Source organism: Pelecanus crispus, chromosome 9, assembly GCF_030463565.1.
Source record: "Pelecanus crispus isolate bPelCri1 chromosome 9, bPelCri1.pri, whole genome shotgun sequence".
NCBI classification, from domain to species: domain Eukaryota; kingdom Metazoa; phylum Chordata; class Aves; order Pelecaniformes; family Pelecanidae; genus Pelecanus; species Pelecanus crispus.
This window is the reverse complement of record NC_134651.1, coordinates 8,280,150-8,304,576: the sequence shown is the minus strand read 5'-3', so window position 1 is coordinate 8,304,576 and position 24,427 is coordinate 8,280,150. Positions and strand designations below refer to the sequence as shown.

At 38.2% G+C, this 24,427-nt stretch overlaps 1 protein-coding gene across 1 annotated transcript in view; it reads right to left on the bottom strand.

Annotated features, from left to right (window-relative positions):
* Nucleotides 1-282: 282 nt before the first annotated feature.
* NAALADL2 (N-acetylated alpha-linked acidic dipeptidase like 2) overlaps nt 283-24,427 on the bottom strand; it is a gene marked incomplete at its 5' end in the record, with an annotated part of 290,863 nt that continues 266,718 nt past the window's right edge. Inside the window, 2 exons of the mRNA XM_075716831.1 lie at nt 283-481; nt 18,087-18,285. Coding sequence (XP_075572946.1) covers nt 283-481; nt 18,087-18,285 — 398 coding nt within the window. The remainder of the gene's footprint in view (nt 482-18,086; nt 18,286-24,427) is intronic.

Below are 24,427 nucleotides of genomic sequence, written 5' to 3'. Positions count from 1 at the left end.
ATACATTTTATATATAAAAATACAGCAGATGTCCTTCTAAAAATCATATCTTAAGTGTTATTCCCTCTCATTATGTTTTATACATTCAGAAGCAGACATTTGAGATATACTGTGAACAGTGCAAAAGACTGTTTTATTTTTATAAAAACACGCATTGCAGTACCTTTAAGAGCCAACTGAAAGAAAAGTTGAGAAAGGTTTCATCCTCAGAGAAATTCTGGTCCAAGTCGAACTTCTGTTTAGCGAGTTGTAAACAAACGTCTTAGAATGCAGAGAATCCTCTCATTTCTTTCCAGTTAAGGTAGTCTCAAACACATCAAGTCCTGCTTTGAAGTAAACCTGAGCTGAATTGATGCTGTTCAGCACCTCTGACAAGGCTGCTTGAATGGTCTCATTTGACTGATGTAGTTTGCAGTGCTCCAGTGCCTTTAGCAGTACTGAAAACTGGCTTGTCCTTTCATCTAGTTTGTAAAGAATATTTCTAAAAAAGAACAATGGAGAATGGTAAACTTTTTAGTCAAAACAATTCATCAGAAATCATCAAGAAACCCTGCCAATATCAGCTGCGCTTTACAGATTATACATATGCACAGTAAAGCTGACCCATGGCAAACTGAAAGACAACTGCATATTTATCATGGCTTTGTAAACTGCATCTGTTCACTGATCTAGGTGTACATACATTGAAGCATTCACAAAATCTGTCAAAGAAATCTCACGTTTCTCTTTGAACGTTCAAGATTTTATTCAAAATCATGAGCCTAGACCTAACCCACCCCTCAGGAAGTATTTAATGTCTCAGCTGGATTCCATTTATTCCCCGCTAAAAAACATTTGGTTATTAGTGTGGACCCTAGGCACGGAATTTTTTTTTTTTTTTTCCTATCTGCTCCTGTTATTTATTTCACACTTCAGAGGTGAAATTCTAGCTGCATTGAAGTCAACGGTAAAACTCTCATTGCCTTGCTCTCATTGCCTTCAGCAGAGCCTTTATTTCATCAATAATCCTTTGCAGCATCCGAACAAGAGCAACCCATCTTTAATGTCACATACTTGAGGAAGGGAATAAATGGAACGTACAGCTAAACCCTTATGAAACAAAATCTGTGTTTTCCTATAATATCTGCAAGACTTTTTAATGGCTGGTGTAAAACCACATGCAAAGGTAACGTCTGATCCCTTGCAAATGTTATCTGTATGAGGTTGTTGAAGGCTCAGAATTCAAAGCTAGTCAGTGATTTCAGTGAGACTCTTTGAAGCAGGCTATAAATGTTATCTAAAACCAGGTGTAATCATTATCCTAATTAGAAGAGCATGTAAATATCATAAAGCTCCACCCAGGAGCTCCTTTGATTGTAAACAGAAGTGAGCGAAATCTGAAACAGGAAATCTACGTGTGATTTGGTGCAGGATCTTATCCTTAAATAGAAGGCAGGTGTTCAGGGCAGGGGAGAAGTTGTTTCACAGAATGAAACCAGCAAGAAAGCAGGACAAGTGAGATACTCCGTTAGTAACCTAACTGCAGGACAGAACAGGCCCAATGGCAACTCCAAATTAGTAATGAAACTGCCAAGTATCTACAAGACAGATGACCACAAAAGTGCATCTTATTACTATACGAGTCATGTAATTGCCAGTCTACAAGGTGGAATGCTAACGAAGTAGCCCAATAAATGACACCACAGAACATATACAATCTTCTGCCATGCTTTCCAGGTTGCAACGTTTTTCAAAGATAGGAAATAACTCCTATCCTCATAACACAATTTTACAGTCTTTGTGTTTTTACCTTCCTATGTTGGGTAGACATCCAAAACCAGCACTGTGCAGTAGGAATGGTAAACTTTTTATCCCCTGGCAGCAATACATCTAGCCATTTCAAGTGTTCTGCAATGCAATATGTAATAGTTTTAAACAGGAGGGAAACGGTTCAAATCCAACACTGCAGGAGGATAGCTTACATAGTTTAAACAGTAGGTCATCGCTGACCTAGATCATTTAGACTGAAACAGTTTAGGAGCACTTGCAGGAACAGCTCATCAGGGCCAGAAACCTCCAACAAGAGGACAACAACAAGCAGATGTGGCAGTAACTTCTTCAGCTTGCACTGTGGCAGCCCGAGGAGGACATCTTCCTGCTTCCTCAGTTCTGAGCTGATGCTACTGTTCCTTGAGACTATGATGCAGCTTGCACTCGAAGGTGACTAAAGTTATGTTATGGACTGTCCCTAAAGCGTCTCTGTGATATAGTAAATGAAAACTGTGTATTTTGAAAACCAGATAAATTCTTGGTTGGTTGGTTGGTTTTAAGGATAGGCTGTGCTATGGGAAATACTGTAGTTTTCAAAGCAGGGATTGATTTTGCTCCCTCTGAAATCAGTTCAGGGAGTCCTGCTGAGATCAGTGCGAGCAGAACCAGGATTTTGAAGAAGTCTCCTCTATAGTTGCCACAGTTCACAGGGAGATAGAAGCCTGTTCACAACTCCTCAAAGCCCTTGAACGGCAGGGGCAAAGCTAGAGATAATCACATGACTTCCTACTCTCAGGAGGCATGTGACCGTCCTCTCTGGTTGCTGGTGGCTGGGAGAGTTTGACTGAGCTACAATTCTGCTCCAAATGCCTACAATACTGACATCTTGATCCGTATTAGGAACACTCTATACCTTTACTGGGGGTAATGTCAACTAAGTCAAATGTCGTAAGACAATAACCATCAGCAGAGCAACACTGACTTAGACTGCTAGAACTCAGACTCTAAAGAGAGGATGACCTGAAGACTGGAACATTTGGGGACTGCTGAGAAAATGTTTGTGGTGAATAGGAACAGATCTTCTCCTATCCCATCTTCAAATGTGCTCTGAATATGGCACACAGGCTAAAAAGATGGTTTACCTTGACATACAAGGATGTTAACACAGTTTTATTCTACTGCTGTGATTTTGGAATCACAGGTGATTCCACAGTAAATCCCGAGTCAGGTGATCCACTGTAAAAGACAAATATTCCTAGCGCATCCCAGCTGACTACAGTACAAATCAGTGTCTAATGAGAAAAGCTTAGTTGGTTGATGAATGAGAGAGAGAAGCAGTCTGCTCTCACAATTTAAAAGAATATCTTAACTTTTGCAATAGTAATATGACTTTGGCATCGCTGATTGCATAGCATCACAGAACCTATTTTTTATTTTTAGGTATGCAGATAATAATAAGTAACATTATACGGCACCTGTTTTTTCATATTTTCTGCTAGAAATTCTCACCAGGGTCTTATATTTTCCAATTACTTATCTTTGCTTGGCAAGCCATGCCACCCCTTTGTTGCATAAAATGATTTCTCTCTTTATGCGTGTTCATGAAAGTCAATTTATACAATTTTACTTCTTATCTCTGTCCAAGCTTCATCAAATGAAAAAAATGGCTAGTCCAGTTTATTACTTCCAAGCCCTCACAAGTCAGAAAAGTGTTTTCAGTAAAGATTACACAGGGACTGAAAAAGAAAACGCAGCCATTTCTTTGGCACAAGATATCACTATGTGACCACAACATGGATAATGATACCAAGAGACTTTAATTTATACTGTGAAATTCAATTACTTAAACATTCCTTAATACAAATTGGTTTTGTAGCCTACACCTCTAAACCAACAATTCCAGCCTCTGGCCTAATTGGTTAAGTATCTACCTTCATCTTTAACTACTTTGATTTTATAAATATAATGCACACAATGAGCCTGACCCACACAAAACAGAAAGAGACTCCTAAACAGAAAAGTGCAATACATTATTGATGACACTCATGGAATTACAACACACATCATTCATCTTAATGCGCTTGTTTCAACGACACATCACAGGGACCTGAAAAGTGTAACGCTGAAGTAGGAAACCTAATTAGCAAGTTCAGGCAGTACCACTGAAAGAGGTAAAAAGGCTCCAAACAAATCAGCCTTAGTAAACTAAAGCAAAGAAACTATAAAAATGAATTCTAAGAGGACCTCTTATATAACTTTTACGAGCCTTTTGCAGGCCTAGGAACACAAGCATTATTGACTGAAATAATGCCGTTGGAGTTAAATGCTGTTTTACATTATCATAAATAAGGATGTAATGTCACCCCCACCAGACCAAAATGAATTTGACAAATTCTTGAATGACAGATCACACTAAAATACATTGACTTTAACACCACTTCAAACTATTTTGGAGATTATATGAGAAAAACTGGACAGTACAAGACAAAACTAGATTCCTACATTACTCTTGTAATAAAAAAGGATTTTTTTAGCTTACAAGACAAGTTTGTGTGTAGGTAATGTATAACACAAGCTGAATTATTCAGGTACTTGCAAATAGCCTCCTATCTAAGAGCTTACATTTGAGATTTTGAAAAGTAATTATTAAATCATTAGGACATGATGGCAAGTATGCAGTCCCACGTAAAATGAGTGCAGGTTTTCTCTGTGGTATCACATTAGAATTGTTTACAGATAAATGCTATGGGCAGCCCCTGTCTATTCCAGTTAGAACACAATGTGCTGTGACTAGAGGTGCTTCAGCATCCTCACAAATTCAATTTTATAAATCCCTGGATTATTTTTCTTATACTCTCCAAGAAAAAAAAGTGCACCAGAACAGGGATTCTCTGCATTTCCCTTTCTCTTGGTAATGTTCAGTTTTGAATGCACTTTTCTTACATCTAGGAGTTTGTTTTCATTCATGTTTGTAAAACTTAAAATGTTATTGACTTGGCAAACAAACAAATGCATTTTAATCACAGTATTTCCATGTTGGGACTTCCAGTTCCACAGAGTGTTTATTTATTGTAGGACATAAAAATATTACAAATTCTTCTTCCCTGGAAACTGCATGAGCTGATTTATACTAGTTTATTTACGCTAGTTTGCACCTCAGAAAAATTAATGGTGAAGGTACAGAAAGCTTCCCTTCTTCCTCTGGGTCCTTTTGATCTCCAGCAGTGCTTCTCCCCTTCCTCTCTTTTTATTTTCTAAACTTTTTTGACACCCACATACAGTTATTTTATCTTACCTATTATATTTCACAGCACCATTGTGGCAGAAGGTTTATAGTTATAAAATTAGAGCTGCTAGCCATGTAAGACTAACTTTTATCAGGACAAAATTTATGCACTGGTGAACTGTCATTACACATCGTTATAGCTGATCCAGAGGAAAACGATTTCTACAAATTGCTGCTACAAATTTGTTGCTGGATCGAATGGTGGAAGTCCCTGGCTCTGGGGCCATGTGATCAAACATGCATGTGGCCAGGGAAGATGGGGATATGGCCACCAACATTTTAGGGCACCTTAGCTGTTAATGTCGCTCTATTCCTTCACTGTCCGAGGTCCCCACAAACTCAGCACGTCATATTTACAGATCCTTCATTTGTAATGTGTTGTTCCTAACTTTTGTTTGCTATACATCCTATCCTTTCTTAAGAGCCATCAACTGCTTTCACTTGGTGCTCTCATTTATAGGACTGCAAATTGTTCTACCCGTATATATTACAGAACATGATATATTTAAACCATGTACACTCAAAGGTGAAGGTCTGCCAGAGACAGGTATTTGCATGGTAACAGCAGTTGATAAGCTACAGGTAATCTAGGCATCAAACCTAAATAAAGTCTAACCAACTGAAAGGCATTTCAAAGGCGTCTTAATGTGACAGTGGTAAACCAGATAAATTCTGCCCCTGCCAGATCGAAATTTATCTTGCAGGAGAGACAGGAGTTAGGACACCTCTAATTGAGTCAATTATGGCAAACGGAGGTTATGATAAGTCTGCATTTAACAAAATCCTGTTGGGACATGGGACTACAAGGAGGTAATTATTCCACGTCTGAACTAATTTCTGAGAGGCCAATTTAGAATAGGGCTTGTTAAAAAAATAAATCCTGATTTTGGCAGCTCTGCGAAGTGTCTTGAGGCTAGGTTTGGCTTGATTGCCTGCCAAATAAGAAAGGAAAATCAGAAGCCAAACTGGAATGATAGCTGGTTACAAGACATACTATCTTTTATTTCCTACCATTATCTTTGATTACAGTACTTTTTTAAAGGTAGTGAAGGCATTGTAAACCACACTAATCTCTCTCACTGAATTATTGCTAAAGTCTAACCCTAACTCTAGCATAAGTTTCAGCTTGATGCACCCTGCCAGCCTTAGATCTTTGTCACAGCCTTGGGTGCACTAATAGGTCTTGCTGGCCCTGACCAGCCCTACCTGGGGCCACTACCCACAACCCCTGCTCACAGGCCCAGGAGCCCCATCTCACCTGAGCCCTGGGTCTTCAGTCCCGGCCTGAGCTCCATCGTAGGCGTGCCTGTCTCCAGCTCTGTTGCTGCTGTGCAGCCAGTTGATCCAGACCCCGATCTGTAGACTATTTCCTGGCTTGACTTGCGTCACCACGGGCTTGCCTGATGACCAAAGCTCTTGGCCGAACCTGACTGCTGCTCCCAGGCCTCCCTGCTTGCATCGCTTGGGCACTGCAGGCCTGGTTGGAGAGGCCACTGCCCTGCTGGCCATGGTACCATCCTTGGCTCCCCACCCTTTGGGGAGCAGCCAGTTCTCACCACCCCTGACAACCTTCACCTAAACAGGTGACCCTACCAGACCCCAACCTTACCTACAGACCCTCCCCCTTCTAAACCCATCCTGGTGATCATTACAGATCATCTACTAGATTCCACTTTGCATGTATGAGCTTTCACAATCCTAAAGAGAAAGTGAACGATCTATTAAAGAAATCAAGCTGAGTAAAGGTTGTTTGGGGAATTTTTTATGACCAAACCTCCACACTCACAGAAAACATTCACTTTCTCTTTCTGTTCTGAAACATAAGAAAATTATTCTTCTGATAGTTGATTAATTACTGTCAACAGAAAAGACTACATAAAATAAAGCTAACTGAATGTTAATCTTGATTTTCTGATATTGGGACAGTGCTCTGTGATGGCTTGGAAAAGACTTCGAATGGCATACTGTATCTATGACAACCTGTAGCTAAACTTTTTCACTTTCATTAAATAAACAGTAATTACTTCATTTCTTCCTGTAATATTTTATATTTTTGTGGCTTATGATAGCAAAACAGCTCCTAGTATAATATAAAATAACCATGAACAAATGGAAGCTGGAAGCTTGATGCAAGTTGCTAATCATAAGCGGACTGATGTTCCGGAACAGCCTCAAATAAGAATAATGGAGCTAAGAAGTCTGACTAGTTTGAAGACTTGAGTCTGAGTAAAATCAGGCTTCAGTAAAATACCTGTTTGCAAAGGCTGAACATCAACATTACTTTGCATTCACAGTTCTTCCCCTGTTGAAAATTTGCTGAGTTTAGGAAACTTCTTTCTTTCTTTCTTTGGAGTAAGTAAGATCAGTAAGAGAGAAGAATCTTCTACAGCTTCAACAGTACAGAATAACTTCACAGAACAGAAGTGGAAAGAAAAAGAAAAATTAGGATGCATTTGTTTAGAAGTTGCAAGCGATTATTTATAACTGCTGAAGAGCAGTTCTCTTAATAATTAGGCATGATTTTCTCTAGGGTTTTATAGAAATTAACTAAGTGACTTTATCTAGAAATTCCTGAAGAAGCCACAAAACACACTATCAGAGTCTTTGCCATAGAGCTCTCAAACCCTATATGCAGCTGATGAGAAAATGATATATACTCCACAGAAATCTAAAAATTCCTTGAAAATCCTTCAGTATTTTTTCTGTAATTTCTTAGAACAAGGACTTCCGTCTATACTTAAGAGTGATGATGCATTAAACAAAATTGATATAACTGCATTTTGAAACGTTATTTGCTGGCAGCAACTGGTATGAAATACACTTTGTTAAATTTCAAATAATGTAGCTGTTGGTAACAAATGTAGGCATGTTGTTCTTTGATTGATTTATGCTGCACTTGCTTTTCAAATGAATGAAACATATCCTTATGCTGAATAATTTGGAGGAAACTATTTTTCTTTTAAGGATGTCTTGGTCTGAAATATTCAAATTCAAAGCAGATGTGCTACTATTTTGAAGGACTTGAGGGAAGTGAATTAATAAAATTATTTCCAAATGGCTCACAGCTGATGTTCTGAAGGCTTCATAGGGATTTTTATTTAGAAATCATGTAAAACATCCGATTCCTAGGGAGGAATACCATTTCTAAACAAATCAGCAAGCACTGCCCAGTGCTTGATGTAGTAAATTGGCTTGACCTTGATCTCCAGTTCTGATCCTGACTAGGTTTGTCATCTTAAGTAACTCCACACCACAAGACGTGAGACCATTATCATCACAGCCAAAATCAGAAAGGTCGTTATCATAAGAGTTAACTATGGATAAAAAATTATGTCGTAATACGTTCTTTAGAGAAATGCCTAAAGTTATATTTTTATTACCTTCAATGGCATGCATACACACAAAATTAACACCTTTATCCCAGTTAAGGTACTTTTCCTGTTAATGGTCTCACCACCAAGTTTCTAAGCCCTATTGCCTGGGTAATACGTTAGTGGGGTGAGTATTACATATTAACTATTTTTCCAATGAATTCCACTTATTTTTGTACTATATTCGAGAAATGTTCCTGGCTAATATTTCAAACATACATGAGTGGTTTTTATCTGTTATGACCAAAAATGTGGAACCATATATTTCTTGGATCTAAAAAATGTTATCGACCCTACTGTTTATAAGAAAAATGAAATAATGTATAAAATATTAAGTTGCTGTCATATTTAATAAATTGAAGATCTAATACTTTATATAACTTTCTGAGATCATAGGCTATTTTTCTCTGTAACCAAATATTCTTGGCCTATTTAGCACCATAAGCACAGACCTGAGCGAGATCTGCCAGCAAGGGAAACTGAATGGAAAGCTTATCCTAATGGGAAGACTAGCGGGGCGTTGGCATGATGGCTCTGCACTGAGATCACTGAATAGCCCTCAGTGAAAGATTTTTACAGGTAGCAGAACAAACCCATTTAGCTGTGAAATGGGCTAAACCATCTAACAAGGCCACATATTCAAATAAACGTCATTAGAAAAAAAAACAAACAGGTCCTTTGCAAGGTCAAGACCATGCACGTTCGTGGAAAGCATAAGGAATTGTATATCCTGGACGAAGTCTTGTCTTCCTGGGCCACCAATGCTGTGTTAAATTACAACATACATACATAATATTTACTGTATCAAAAATATAATGGGTCTGATGCATACTGCAGACAGAACTCTGTAAGTGTGCAAATCAATCTAATTAAAAGGATGGAAGAAAATTCCTGAGGAGTACATACTGGAAAAATAAATTAAGGTATGTACACCCAGGTTTACCATTCGTATCAGGGAAGTGAGAAAGCTGGTTTCCAGCCATGACATAATCCCTAATTATAGTGGTTTTCTGCTTTTGCAGGTGTAATGAAAAGATTTTCATGTTGCCTGTTTAAATAAGCTTTAAAGTCAACCATAATTACATCTCTGCAGATGGCTAATTCAGTAGTATTTATGCAGCAAATGCTCTTTAAATAGTAAAAATTTACAAGACAACAAATACAGTCATTACTTCATGGTCATTACATGTACCGGTGATTCCAAAGGAAAAACCATTTGAATTGCCACTCAGATGGATCAGGTGTTTTGAGTACGAGTTACACTCACTTTATTGCATCTTATCAGTATTAAGAAAGGGCATAATTCAGCACAATTATCAGTCATGAGAAAAATAATAACCGTAGCAGGAATTTGTAAGAGCATTATCAAACTAGTAATTGCTACCGATGTATGCTAGGATGAATGTTAAAAAGTCAATATCCCAGCGGATGAAATTCTCTCTCTCTGGCCTAGAGAACGAATAACCACAGCGCTGTTCAATCACCCCCACAGGGGCTGGGAGGACGAGGTCAGAACCCTTCCCAAAGTTGCCCAGTGCACAGAGAATGCTCATGCTGCCAGAATATTGTTCCTACAGGTCCATCATGAATTAAAGAGTTCCTTAACTGCCCCTGTTCTGGGGAGCTGCACTGGTGGCAAAAGGTATCCTGGGGAAAGCTTCTTGTGCTATTCAGAGTTGCAGCTTAATTTCAATACTACATTTATGTTGATCCACTGAATGAGCAGATTCATGACTGTATCTTCATAGAATCATAGAATCGTTTGGGTTGGAAAAGACCTTTCAGATCATCAAGTCCAACCATTAACCTAACACTACCAAGTCCACCACTAAACCAGTTAAGGGTAGAGTAATAATTAATTCCATGTTTCCTGGCTTCCCAGTCCCTCAAATCCCATTTTGAGTATCTGCACCATCTGAGTGAACAGGAAGTGATCTTAATTATGTCTGGTTTCTGGTAGCTGCTCAAGGGAGAGGAAAGTTCCTTTTTTCCTCCCACCCATGCTATACCCCCATGTAACACCTGGTTGCAATGTTTAAAAGGAATACAGTGAATAAAATAATTTCAGTCCCTCTTACATCAAGGTTGTTACTCCAGATTCTGCTAGTGACTTGGATGTATGAATTTGACTGAAATTATGATTTTAAACTGAAATTAATGTGCCAAACATGTTATTGCATCTTTTTAAAGACAGAAATAGCTATATAAGTGGTATTAGAATCCAGTGTTCAGCATTTGATTAGAAGTATTTCTTAGTTTGTACCAACCTAGTTAAATTCACATCATTGCTTGTCATGCCATTAACTAACCGGTTTGTCTCTGGTTTTAGGATTAGAAATAATAACCTGGCAGTTAAGCATTGCAATTATATTCTTATAAATTATTTTCTAATCAGTGGCGACTTGCAGAGATGACTCAGTCTATTCAGTTTTGTGATAAAAACCACTTTTGGCTGTGCTGTAAAAACTCAGGATACCAACTCATGATTGTCACCACTTTTATAAATCCTGGTCACCAGACACACGACATCTATTCAGAGAAGCATAGAAACCAAGAACCTAATCCTTTCATTCAATATCTGCTACCAAAGACTGGGAGGAAAATCATCTTCCAAGTAAGCATTAACTAAAGATTTACCAACCATTGCACAGATCTTGCAGATCCTCTGTCAGTGCATAGCTGCCACTGTTCACCTATCTCATGAAACTTCTTTTTGCATCCCCACGTTCTTGGGAAGAACATAAAACCATCCTTGGAGTATTTCCTGTGATTTTTTTGCCATTAGTAGTTCATGAAGTGAGCCACAATGAAGCAAGTCTTACTGAAACTGCGTGTCACTTCTTCTGTCCTGAATATTTGAGTTCGTCATCTCTAACTTACGCTTGCATAAACTACAGTCAGAGTGCACAAACACTGTAGAGTTTGAAGGAAGAAGATAGAAGAAAATGGGAAGACATTTTAAGTGTAAAAGAAATCCATTTGGACAAATGTGTATCAGAGAGAAGGGAGCTGAATAAGAACTGCAGAGCCAAGAAACACTGGTGAAGGATTAGAAAGTGAAACAAGTAATATCACTAATCATAACTCCATTTATAAGATGTGGAACAATTATAGAAGAAAGAGATGCAAATTTTGAAAGACACAAGATATTGGGGTATGAATCAGAGGGAAAATCACTGCTGCGCAGTAAGACGAAAATTCATTTATTCTGACTGAACGGCAACATATGAGGTACACTATTCTAAAACCAGTACACAATTCTCTCCTTCTCCCCCAACATAATTCTAATATTTTATTTACAAATTGCACATGGCAGACAACACAAGACAGAACATTATCTACTACTGCCAGTGCAACATGAATTGTGGCAGTATTTCCCACACTAAAGATCATCAGCTCCATACCAAATCACTCTCTGCTCCACATGACACAATGCAGAAAAAAAAAGTATTCCATGTGTTTGGTTCAGGTCAGTCAAAAATGTCTCAAACATTACAACTAAGTATACAGGCATATTTTCAACTTGAAGCCACCAATGAAGAGTTCAAAATGAAAAAGCTCGTCTGCAAAGAGTCTATACAATGAGACAGAATTACTGTCTTCCATAGAAACTCTGGGCTATGTTTTGGGTTTTTTTTCAGATGACATTGCACTACATGTTTACCCATGTCACTGTTTAGGATTAACAGGATATTTGCATATTTAATGCTTGTCCTCTGTAAATCCAGCGAGCAGCTTGTTTACACATGGAGATTTAACAAGGACTTTAATTTTCCTACTAAATGTATCTCTAAAAACTAGGGTCTTATGGCATGTGAATTTTGACACCAGAGAATCTGCTGCAGTTTATCAGCAAACCAGAAATAAATCCATTAGACCCTGTATAGATGTCTGGAATGTATATAATAAATCTCAATCTGAAAGGAAAAAATTTGTTCTGCTGAACAACAAACACTTGAGTGGCATGAGAGACTAGCAGCAATGCAAATTACCTTTTTGTGTGGTGCTAAAAGCATCTTTTGATTGTTCTTTCATTTCATTATGGCAAATTCAGGGTGCACAATATATCATTGCTTATAGCAAGTATTTTATTCAGTGCATTATAACGTACTGATTTGTTGTAATTTTTTAGCCCAGTGAAGTGTTAATGTCACACCTGGGTATCCATGATAAAAAGAAGCAAAAGGAAGTAGTTTAACTTGCACAAATGAGCAATAAAAACTGCTGGAGGTCTTTCTTGAAAACACAGATTGTTTTCGAAATTGTTACTTTTCACCTACTTATTACTCAATTCACTCAATTACATCTACTAGACACAGCACAATGGCCCTTGCAACAATTCATAAATAGTGGTGACAGATGCATACAGCCTTAATGGACAGCATAAACTTGGCAAGCTAAGATGAAACTCTTAAATGAAAGATTTTACACAAGTTGACTCTGATTCTTTTAAAAAATTGTTAAAATACTGTCAGTCAGGACATAACTGATCCTTAAGCAATGGTCCATTAAGAATAAAAACCACCTAACTGGAGCAGAAATGACAGTCTGAGCCTTCTGTGCCTTTTTTGGACTTCACTTTTAAAGACCGAAGACACAAACTCTGTTTTTAGTGACTTTTAGATTTGGAAATCTTGGTGGGAGCATCACAGGGTATTCTAGGAAACCCTGCATCCTTACCACTGGATCCATCTAGTATCAACAGCATCCATCAAATATGAAGATTACGTTGAGTTCTAGACATGGACCTGAAGAAATGAAACACTTCCAGAAAGAGAGGACATCTTACTGCACTGAGTGTCCTCTGCCTGATACTCCATGAAGTTTTCTTGATTATCTCATTTCTTTGCAATATCATTATTCATTGTTCCAATGCCACTGAGGAGCTACGCCTTTCAACAAAAAGACACGAGCTCTCTGTGTGAATACCTAAGGAACGTACACACAGACTTGACAGATACGTTAGGCTGACAGGTTGTCAGAGGCTGTGGTGATCAGCAAATAGAAGAAATATAATAAAATATACAAGGAATGGGCGAGGGGGAATGGCCTTACTCCATCTAAGCAAACATAAGATTTGAGCTCAATATTTATAAACACCAGAAGGATACAGGCTGTCTTGTTATCCATGGTATTGTCAGTGTCGGTGTGTTGGTAGGTATTTTCGTAGAGGGAAAAGCATGCAAAAGCATGACAGTAGACTTTTAGAATCTGAGACTTTTAAGGATTAGCTGATGCACAAAAGACAAAGATGTTCAGGACAGAGACAAAAAGGAGACACATCACTCGGCACAGACGCATTTGCCCAATTACCTAACTTACAAACATTCATTTACAGAAATTAATTTTGTTCTCTCTCGGAAGCCATGTAGAGATTTGGTTAATCAGTATCAGAGCAGGTGTCAGCGAGTACTTCCTTGACCTTATCAGACAAGCTGCTTTCACTGGAGGGAAACCGCCACAGGTCTTTGCTTCGATCTATGTTTATTTATGGCTGAAGCACCCTTTGTTTAGAATACAGAGATAAAGCATCTTCTCCTGTCCCTAGCGGGCAACTACACATGCTTTACTGAATGCTGATGAAGGTAAGAATTTGTGGTTTTCTTACTAGGTATATATATCAGCATTTATAGAATCATCTTATATCTCTGCTGAGGCTGACCATCCCATTGAGAGGACAATATGCTTAAGATCACCTTTTTTTTTTTTCTTTTTTTCCTGTCTATGCACGGTGCCTAAGGTAACGGAACCTCTGTTCCTACCTTAGCTTTGTACATGCCACTGCAGTATAATCTATGGTTATTGGTACTAGTAGCAAAATGTGATCATGAGAAAATAAACAGAAACATTCAGAGCAAGTATACATTGTAAGAGTAGAAAGCCAGAAATGGCTAGAGGAAAGAAACAAACATATACAAATTTCTACTGATTATTCCATTAAAATAATGACAAAATATAAATCAGAAAGTTATCAATATTGTGATTACGCTATGAGAAGCAAAGGCAGATAAATGACAAATACCAACAGCTATCCTATCTTGTTCCTAAAACATTTATTTTAGAAATAGAAGATCTAGCGGGGGTTACCATTGGGAATCACAGAAATTCTTTAGGTACAATAAAACTCAGAGATTTTGTCCTAACCCCAAATCAAGCCCCGGGGTAACCCTTGCAAAGCAGGGTAATATTTCTCAACCTATTATTTTTCATTCTGCCCAAATTTCTGGATAAGACCAAAATACCCCAATGAAAGCTGTACTTGTGTATTTCCAGCTCAGCTGGAAATAGAATATCATGGGGAAAGTATGCTATTGTCAAATTTTCAGTTCAATGTCATGAAGTTCTGGTAAGAAAGATAATAATCTAAACTACAGTGTTTACTTACACTGTATTGAACAACCTGCCAATGTCAATCATCATTACCTAAATTTAGTCAGGATTTCCTAATATAAATATCAAAAATTAAAGTAATTTGAATTCTGTTAGTAACTTTGTATGATTTTATTGCTTATTATAGATGAAAAATGCATCAATTGTACTCAAATATTGCCCTATGACATTGACTGGAATGAGGCATCTATTTTTTAAAGTACATATATACAGCAAAAGACTACAGCTATGGCAATGAGTGCACAAACCATACAAAAAAAGATAATAGAAAAGATGTATTAGTTCCCCCACGGTGGACAAACACGAGTAGGTTGCAGCCCACCTCCTGCAATAAAGCAAAAAATCCACCTTTCTTTTTAATACAAGTTCTAGAAGAGAAAACATAGTATAGATCCAGAGAGCTGTGAATTAGGACAAACACAAGGCTAAAAATGATGCCTAGACTTCAGCAAATTTGTCAAATACTTTGATTGAGGTTGAGAATATGCGTCCAAATGGGTATACAGGAAGCAATCATTTTTTCATGAAGAATACGTGCTTTACTGTGCACACAAATTCTTCCTTCAGAAGGCTGTAAATTACAGTATTTATGGAATCTTAATGATCTAAACACAGTTGGAGCCTGAAGGTCAAGGCTGCAAACTGCATCCTAAATTTCTGTTTACAGATGAAGCATAGTATTTATTGCTGCACTGCTTGCACTGCTATAGTTAAAGGGCTGCCAGCATTTCCATTATAAACCACTATTTCAGGGGTTTATAACTTGCCCATCAATCTTCCGACTGGGATGAAACATGGCATACAAGGTCCTGGCTGTGAGACTGATTTTTTGTTTGTTTTCTTTACCAAATTACAAAAAGAAAAGCTTAAAGTTACACAAGCAAAAAAAAAAAAAAAGTACATCAGGTTTTTCAAGTACTTCTAGTGTTCCTGTGATACCATTATAGCTTCAGAACACAAAATAGATTCATATAACTGCATCAATTAGTAGAAGGACTTTCGATCCCTAAAAAGTGTAAAGTAACCCAAACAAAGACACATTGCTAGGTGCTTCTTTTTGAAAAGAAACGGTACTGCAGATTTTTAATGTCAGGAAAGGAATTGAATTCTATTTGCATCAAAGGTAAATCTACACTACAATTACACACGTTGGCACAGTACAAAGAATGCATTCTTTTTAAATAAGTATCTAAATAATGACACATAAGGCGTACTTTACTGTTATATACTCCAGATGATGTTAGGTAAAATAGTTCAGAGTAAAGTCAAATCCAATGTTTTCCCACAAGCTCTAAAGTAACCTTATCATCTACTCTTATTGTATCAGATGTAATGAAATCAGGAGGGGAAAAATTACAAAATTTTCACTTCCACGCTGTCTACTTTGCCAGTGTGAGTACTGCACTCTGTGCTGAAGTACTGCCGAGAGCAGGAAGCTGAAAAATTTAATTCATGTTATACCTGCATATCTAGCAATTACATCTTGGTGAATAACACACTTAATACTGCAAACACTGCAAGAATTTAAATATTAGAAGAACTCAAAAAACCCTGTTATTGGAATCCTAAGTTTTGGTATAATTTATTTTTACAAATAAAGAACTGGGCCAGATTCCACAATGTGCCTTTGTGATGCAAGGCAGACACATTACATTACGTTAAGCAGTTTTATGGCTCCTTTGCAACACCACACCAGTTCAGACAAGAAAGACAGCAGTGCTAAGCCTGGAATATTAGACCTCATTTAATTGCATTTTGGTTTATTTCTTTCTATTATAAATCCGGTCGCAGCAGGAATGAAGTAAGTTAGTCCCTCCCCAAATACCATTATTATATTTTCTTTATTATAGCTGTAGGGGTTTTATTCACTGACACTGTTGAGTTCACCACAACTACCTTTTTTTTTTCCCCCTTTTAATTTTGTTAAAAGATGACTGCATTTGTTTTATGCCATTCCTAATGCTTGGAAGAATCTCTTCCTCCTGATGCTGTAGCTTTCTGCTTTTCTTCCAAAGTCTGCCTCTACCATCTGTCTATTTTGTGCCCACTTGAGACAATCACTTGCACAAGACATTTGACAGCTTTTCCCATCAACTGCAACAAAGTACTGCTTTGTTACTTTAGTTCTGGTTGCAAGTACATTTATATTCCTACATAACATAGATGCCTTATTCACTTCTGTGTCCTGGCCTCTGCCTGTCTCCTGTGTATGTCAGTCCACTTCCAAGCTCTCTTTTTTGAGTATGCCAACCAGTTTCCCCTAAAGTAAAACCTGGGTATGGCTTTAGGGAGAGTTTTACTTGGGGAAGCCTCCTAATGGGCAGTATGGATGAGCCGTTGGCTACCTTCAGCCGCAGAGTCCTTCAAAATAATCCCAGTAGGCCTGGTGAAGTCAAACCACCCACACATGCCCGCACTCTATAGCCCAGGGCATTCAAAACACATCCTCGGGGTGAAGCTATAAAACACTGCGTTGATGGGCTGCAATACAGTGCTTCAGACAGTTTGTACTGAAGCACATGCACACGCTTTATTACTTCTCCTAAACAGCCAGAGGACCGGGCATTACTCAGGGCAGGCTTGGACAATTCTTGCTTTTCAAACTTTTTTTAAGCTACTGATTGCCATAAGGCTTTCTTGTAGAGGAATCTATGGTGAGAGATATAGACATGCAGACTTCTTTCTTGGAAAGTGAAAGATGGAGCAATTATGACATCTTAAAATCAACCTGGGTAGTGCACCTGAATACATATTGAAGAATAATTCTAACTGGAGACAAGGTCTTATGAATGGTGACTGACTAAGGCCCTCTCATTCACTCCACTGTGCTGCCTTTGACGGGTTGATATGCACCCAAGAACGATGCTATATAATTAAATATGTTAAATAATGCTACACAGTATCTTGTATAATTCTGAATCTTCACTGAACTGTAAAAAGTTTTAAATAAAATATAGGTGGAGCTTGTCGAGCAGTATTAGACTTCAAAATATTTTCTTCTTCCGAAAGCTTACTGTACCGTCTAACACAAGTATCTGTCATGCTGCCTGAGTTGCCGTACATCTTGTTAGCAGTGATGTCATGACAGAAATGCTACAGTGCTGCATCCTAATGACCTCTTGTACTGTAATGAATTAATGTTTGCTGCAGAAAGAATGAGATAGGAAAAACCAGCTTTCGTCTTGGATACTCACTGAGATATTTTTTTTAAAAGAGCATGACAGTTTTCAAAACCAAGCAATGCGAGATTACCATTTTAGCTCAAATGAAGAACGCGTTGAATACTGTACCTGTAAAGTCCTGGGGGAGCTCGATGAACCAGGAAGCTTTTCTCCAAGCTTTGTAGCACATCATTGAGCATCCTGACTCTGATAGGAGCTCGCTCCTTGGGGTCATTAGCTGGGCGCATCTCATCTGATTGGAACAGTTCTGCGGTGTCCCTCAGACGTGATGCCACTGCAAGCAACTGAGGAACGTATACTTCATCACCTAGGAATAGTAAGAGAAAGGCAGTTGCCAGTGATTCAGAGAACATCACTTATTACTCTTGCTTACAAGCCAAAATTAATAGTCCAATTAAAACCTGAGCCTCTTTTCCCTTGTGAGAATTATGTAATGGATCAAGGAAAGCCATAGATCATTGTGCATAAGCTCTGATCTGTTTTTCAAAGAATATCAATTTGGGCTGTGATGTTTTGAGATCTAATAAGCTATGAGGAATGATTTTGGGGTACAGCTTGAAATCTACCATTGGAAAAACAGGCACGCAGGAAGCAATGGTTATAAATTAGTAACTGTAAAATTTCCTTCTGAGACAGAATTTATTCAATGCCATTTGATGCTACTGCTCTCAAGTTTGAAAGCTTGTGCTTAGATTCCATAATGACTGCTGTATAGAAGATTGTAACATGCACAATTTAATTGAATTTTGTTCAACATTTTAGAATCCTAGAGGTTAACAACAGTTGTAGAGGGGATGTGAAATTGTTCCTCTTAATCACTTAAATCATATGCCAATGAGCCAACTAACACTTTAACTGATATCCAAATGTATATTCTAATCCAGTCAGTATTTTCAAAACTTTTTAAACTTGGAGCGTTAACTGTTACTTTGTTTGCCATTTCTCCTACACAGACACCAAGAGTAAAAGCCCACAGCACTTCGGAGCACACCACGACTTTGATATTTCCCTGTTCATAGCCCAGAAAGAAGAATGTGATGCGTGAATTGGAGCGTTGTGAATGTGCAGTGTATTCCAACCTGCAGCGCAGGTGAAGAGCATGCCCTCCTTTCCCAGTGCGCGCATAAACTTTGTTAATTTTTACAAGCACGTGGAGAGAGAAAGCAGAGTCTGAACCTGATATAAAGTCAAAAGTAACATCAGTCAGCAAAAACATTTCCAGGATGCAGAAATGATCTTTAAGGCCAAGATTCACTTTGCCTATTAAGGACAAGGAAATCAACTATCCTCAGATCTTTCAAATGATGATTTGATCAAAACAAACCATTCAGCTTTAGAAGCTGTCTCACCTTTAGTTGAATGCACAAACCTCAGTGAATTCAGTATCTTAGTGACGAGATAACTAACCTGGCAAGGTGGTTCAAGACACAAGTTAAATGGATACTAAAGTTCCTTGTCTAATAGATATATGGAGGGATCAGAAATAGTAAATGGAGAACATCAACCCATTTCTCAAACTATTTATCGAGTCTGAAAGGTGAGCATATAACAGGAATGGAAAAGCAAATAGGTACAACTAAGAAATTCAAGGAAACACCTGAATATGACATATTCTCCCTCTCATATGGGAAAAGATATTTGCTATTGGATACATTTCAGCAAAAGGAAAGGAGTTCATAGATCCCCATGCGCTCCTGTCATTCAGCTGACTAATGCATTCCAATCTAGCAAAACACGAAATGATCCAAAGTACATGGAGAGACAGATGCTGGTGTGAGAGAAACTGTCAGATTTTCTGAGTTATCAAGATGAATTTCAACAATGAACAGAAGCTTCCTGTGGGACCAGGAGTGAGAGAAGATGGTTTATGTCTGTCTTGGTTTGGGACAAGTTGTTTTGTCAATGGCTCTTGCCCAATCCACCTCTCCCTAAGTAGAACAGGTAACAGGCACTCTAGTATCTTGATGCACGGGACTGGAATCTTTCTGATTGAGTCTGGAGTAATTTAAAGTCTGATTAAGTTAGGTTGATGCCTCAGAAAAATATTCTCCAAGCAGATTAATTTGGTACATTTGGGATATTTTGCAAAATAGCAGTATCCGCGATTTTCAAATCCAGGCAAACATCCTGTGCAGCTGAGGAACTTGCGATTTCCATGCATATAATTCAGGCACTGTGCATACCTTACCCTGGGACTTGTGTCAGTATGGAAAGGTTTAAATTCACCCTGTCAGAAAGAATCCTTCGGTTTCAGCAAAGCCCTTCATATTCCAAGTAACATACAACATTTATTATTTTTATTCTGAATATTATATAAACAATTGGAAATATCAGCTGTGCCTTTTCAGTAGGGAAGGTGAGATAAAGGGAAAATACATCATTCTATATTTGGAAATGAAGGCAACCAGACCACCTTTTTAAACATAAAAATCCTGTAAATGCTCTCACTCCTTCTCCACAAGCATGCATTTTGCCCCTAAACCAACTACATTTTCCTTTACAGTCATGAATAAAAAGCACTGTTTACATCACACTCTAAACGAGCAGTCATTATGAAACAAACACCCAGGCCCTTTTTTAATACTTCAGTACAAAACCTGCAAGTGTCTATGGCTAGCGTTACCCCAGAGAACTAAGGGCATAGCTTTAAGGGCATCAGTAGTTTTTACCACAACACACTGAACTTTGCTGCCAAGGGAAGCTGTGATTTATGCTTTTCTCAAGTTGAGAAGCTGGGACTGGAAGGGCAAATGATTCTTAAAGAAAAGGATGCTTTAACTAATAATGTCTTAAACATCTTGTGATGCTTCTACAGAGAAAATAAAAGAAAATCTGCAAGCGTTACTTTACTCAAGAGAAAACAACACCACATTATTATACTTTGTATTCTTTGTCCTTTTGTCTCCAGTATGAATCATGATGAATCATCTAAGCTCGTTGTTTAGTTGTTAAATAAATAAAATTGCAAGTACAAGAAAGTGACTCAGGAGTATGTGTACTCTTGATCAGAGAATTATACTGTTGAATTTCATTACACTTGCCAAATGTAACTGGATTTTATTCAGAAACAGGTTACACCAAATAGATATTTATTTTTACAGACATTGTATACAATAGCCTTTCCCTGTGTAACTGATTGCTCTTATGAAAAGTACTGCTAGGGATTTAACATTTTAAAATTGTGTTTGTGCCCTCTGGTATGAATGTACTTGCCTACCAGTACCTACAGGAGAATGAGCACAGACAGCTCAGCAGTTTAAGGCATGACGCTCGCTCTCCATGCATGTGAACATGTGTTTGCATGTAAGAGAGAGGGGAAATTGCTTCAGGTTTTGATAAGCTCACACTGTCACGATCAGCTATGGTGTGTTGTATTCACTAGGAAGACTTTTCATGCTGTGCAAAAGTGGATGATCATACCTGGCACTGGAAAATCTGAATGCAAAAGCTTTCTAGAAAGTAACCTAAAGAGGGCAGAAACACAAATGCATAGACATCCTCAGCACAAAGAATATGTTGCCATCAGGTTCAATTTTGCTACCACGACTGCTACTGCCCAAGCAAACTAATTTGATGTTGCTACAGCAAGCCTCTTTTCCAAGAGGCTATCATTAAAAAGGCATGTAGTGACACACTGTTATGCATGTCAGTACAGAGGAAGTTATCAATGACTTCGTACAGAGCTGCTGAAACATATATGGCCTACTGTCACAGAATAGATGCTCATCCTTTCCCTTCAGTACCAAATGCTTTCTTCATGGAAAATGCGTTTTTCCATGATTTTTTTTTTTAAAGGCTGATGAAAGGTTTGCCAGTACTAATACATGATATCTTGAAAGGATACTGAAGGCAAGATGTTAGTGTCTCATGGCAAAGAAGGTGTTTCTATCATATATACAGAAAACTAACTGTTCCATTTTTCACCTCTGTAGCAGTCACAAATAATGGGTGGAACAATAAAAAAGAAAGCTTTCTGAACATTACGGACAGGTGGGGAAAGTAACTCTGAAAAGCACCCTAAATGATCAGGGAAACACGGTCAAGCAGGTAAAACGATGCCAAGCTGAAGACTAGCAGATAGCTGTAGGCAAGCTGTATGCAGCCATCAAGTAAATGACAGAGATATGTTTCTGTATTGATTTTTCTAAGGACAGAGAGTTTAGGCTGATGTTTTGAAATGTATGGGTTGAGCCACGGCTGTGGAAAGTCATGCAGACTTTCCTGGAGATGGCTTATCATGAAACAGATTATTTTAAAATTTCTACTAGCACTGACTACTATTATCACCCCAAGTACTTCATCTGCTGTAACATCTGTAAAACATTCATTCTGGGGAGAAGAAAGGGCCTAACTGATAGGAAGCAACACACAACTGACACTGTGTCAGCCAAAGAGCTCGAAATCACAGCCCTTGCCCTCCCTATACAGGGAAAACCAGAAAATCTCACCCCCAGTTAACTTAATTTGTCTTCATAGGCCTCTCTCAGCCAGTACCTATCAGAGATGGCTTACAGCTTATCCAATTTGCTTACCAGCTTCAGCAGCCTGTGATGAAAGCCACAACTAGGGAATCCTAGCACGTGTGCCTAGTGCTACTCAGCCACAATGTAAGGCTGGGGCAGCAGATACCAATTTTTGAAAGGTCTGCATGAGTCTAGGTGGGCCCAGTGACCTGCAATAATGAAACAATATCAGCTTCTACCCCCAACAGCACCTAAGTGACAGACATGGCTAGCACCGAACCTGGTTGCCTTTATTTTTGTGTGATGGTGTGATTGAACTTGTTATTGCTGAGTCAGTCAGGTGCAAAGGTACAGAAAGGCTTTTGATCCTAATGAGACACTTTAACACTTCCATCATCAATCCTGAAACTTGCTCTAATACACACTAAGTTTCAAGGAGGCTGAAATACAGCGCAAGATAGGCTACAAGGAGCAAGTCCAGACTGCACAGTACTAAAAGTGTTCAGCGGACGATACGAATATGTTTTGAATAAAAATGCTTATATACATAAAAAATACATATATACAAATGCTTATACATTTGTACTTGCATATACATACAAAATGCTTCTATAGGAGTGCTTAAAAGAACCATTTGTATCATTCACGCACCAGATTTGACATCTTGTCTGCACTGTACCTCAAAAGATAAATTGGGTTTTCATAGCATGCAAGGCCTAGCAAGATATTCTTGTATGTGATTCAAGTTGCAGTGGGTCTTGATTTTAGACATACGAAAGGCACAAACACCGCACAACTGCAATGTGTAGTTAATGAAAATATTTTACACTCCTACCTATTTATGAATTTCTTTAAAATATCACATCTGTGATCAGATAGATAACAGCCTGAATAGGGACCTGGATTTCTGTCTTGGAACTCATCTCATATAATTTATGACCACAAGGTTTCCTGTTGAACATCAGAACATCAGCAGATGCACAAAAAGAAATGTCTCTCTAGTCACAACTCTTCCTTTCAGGTAAACCCAAAAGCAGTAGCTTGTTTCCAAGAGTTCTGGTGTGTGCAAGCAGAGAGAACACATGTCGCCTAACAGCCATTTCCCATCTTTCTGAGGAACAGGCCTCGAGCCAGATGTAAACATGTTGTGGATGACATTTCCCTATAACCTGCCATCCAGCCTATCCTGAATGTAAGAAATTGTTTACGAAGTGCTGAGGAACATCCCATTGAATTTAACACAGCTAACAGTACAGACACCCACCACATTACAGAATTAAATCCTTTGGAAACATAAGTAAGTGCAGTATTAACAAATATTAAGACACACGCATCCTTTTGTGAGGACACCCAGGAGATGGCAAAACTGTGACTCAAGTATTTACACGTATGATTTAACTTCAGGAATGTGAGAAAGTCCTACAGGCAATAAAACGTGTGCTTAAGTGATTGGCTGAACCAGATCCCGGAGGCACAAAATTAAGCCTAATGAACAAATCTTCTAGCATGTTGTGCAGATTTCCCTTCACATTTTCTACATTTACAGTTTGCATCAAGTTGGAGAAGGAAACAGTTTACTAAGACAATGCACCTTTGAACTGGAAATCTAAGACAACATAAAATCTTTTGAAGAATGAAGAAATTCATGAGCCACGTTAAAAAGTACAACTTCTCATTTAAGTAACCAGAAAAACCACCATTGTCTTATTGGTTTCCAACATAAAAATAAACTGTTATTTGACACAAGTCAGAGATAGACGAGACATGAAAGTCATGAGATAAGTCATTAACCAAAATTCCAAAGTGAACAGCTGGGAGAAAATTTATCCTGCTGGCCATACAGCCTAGAAAATAATTTTCCCTCCTCTGAAGTGGTTGAGATAAATGATCTAAACTGAAGTTAGAGGAAAAAAGTCAGTTTAAATCAAAATTTTCTGTTACTCAAAATAAAAAAAAAAAAAAGGAAGAACAATACCAGACATCTCA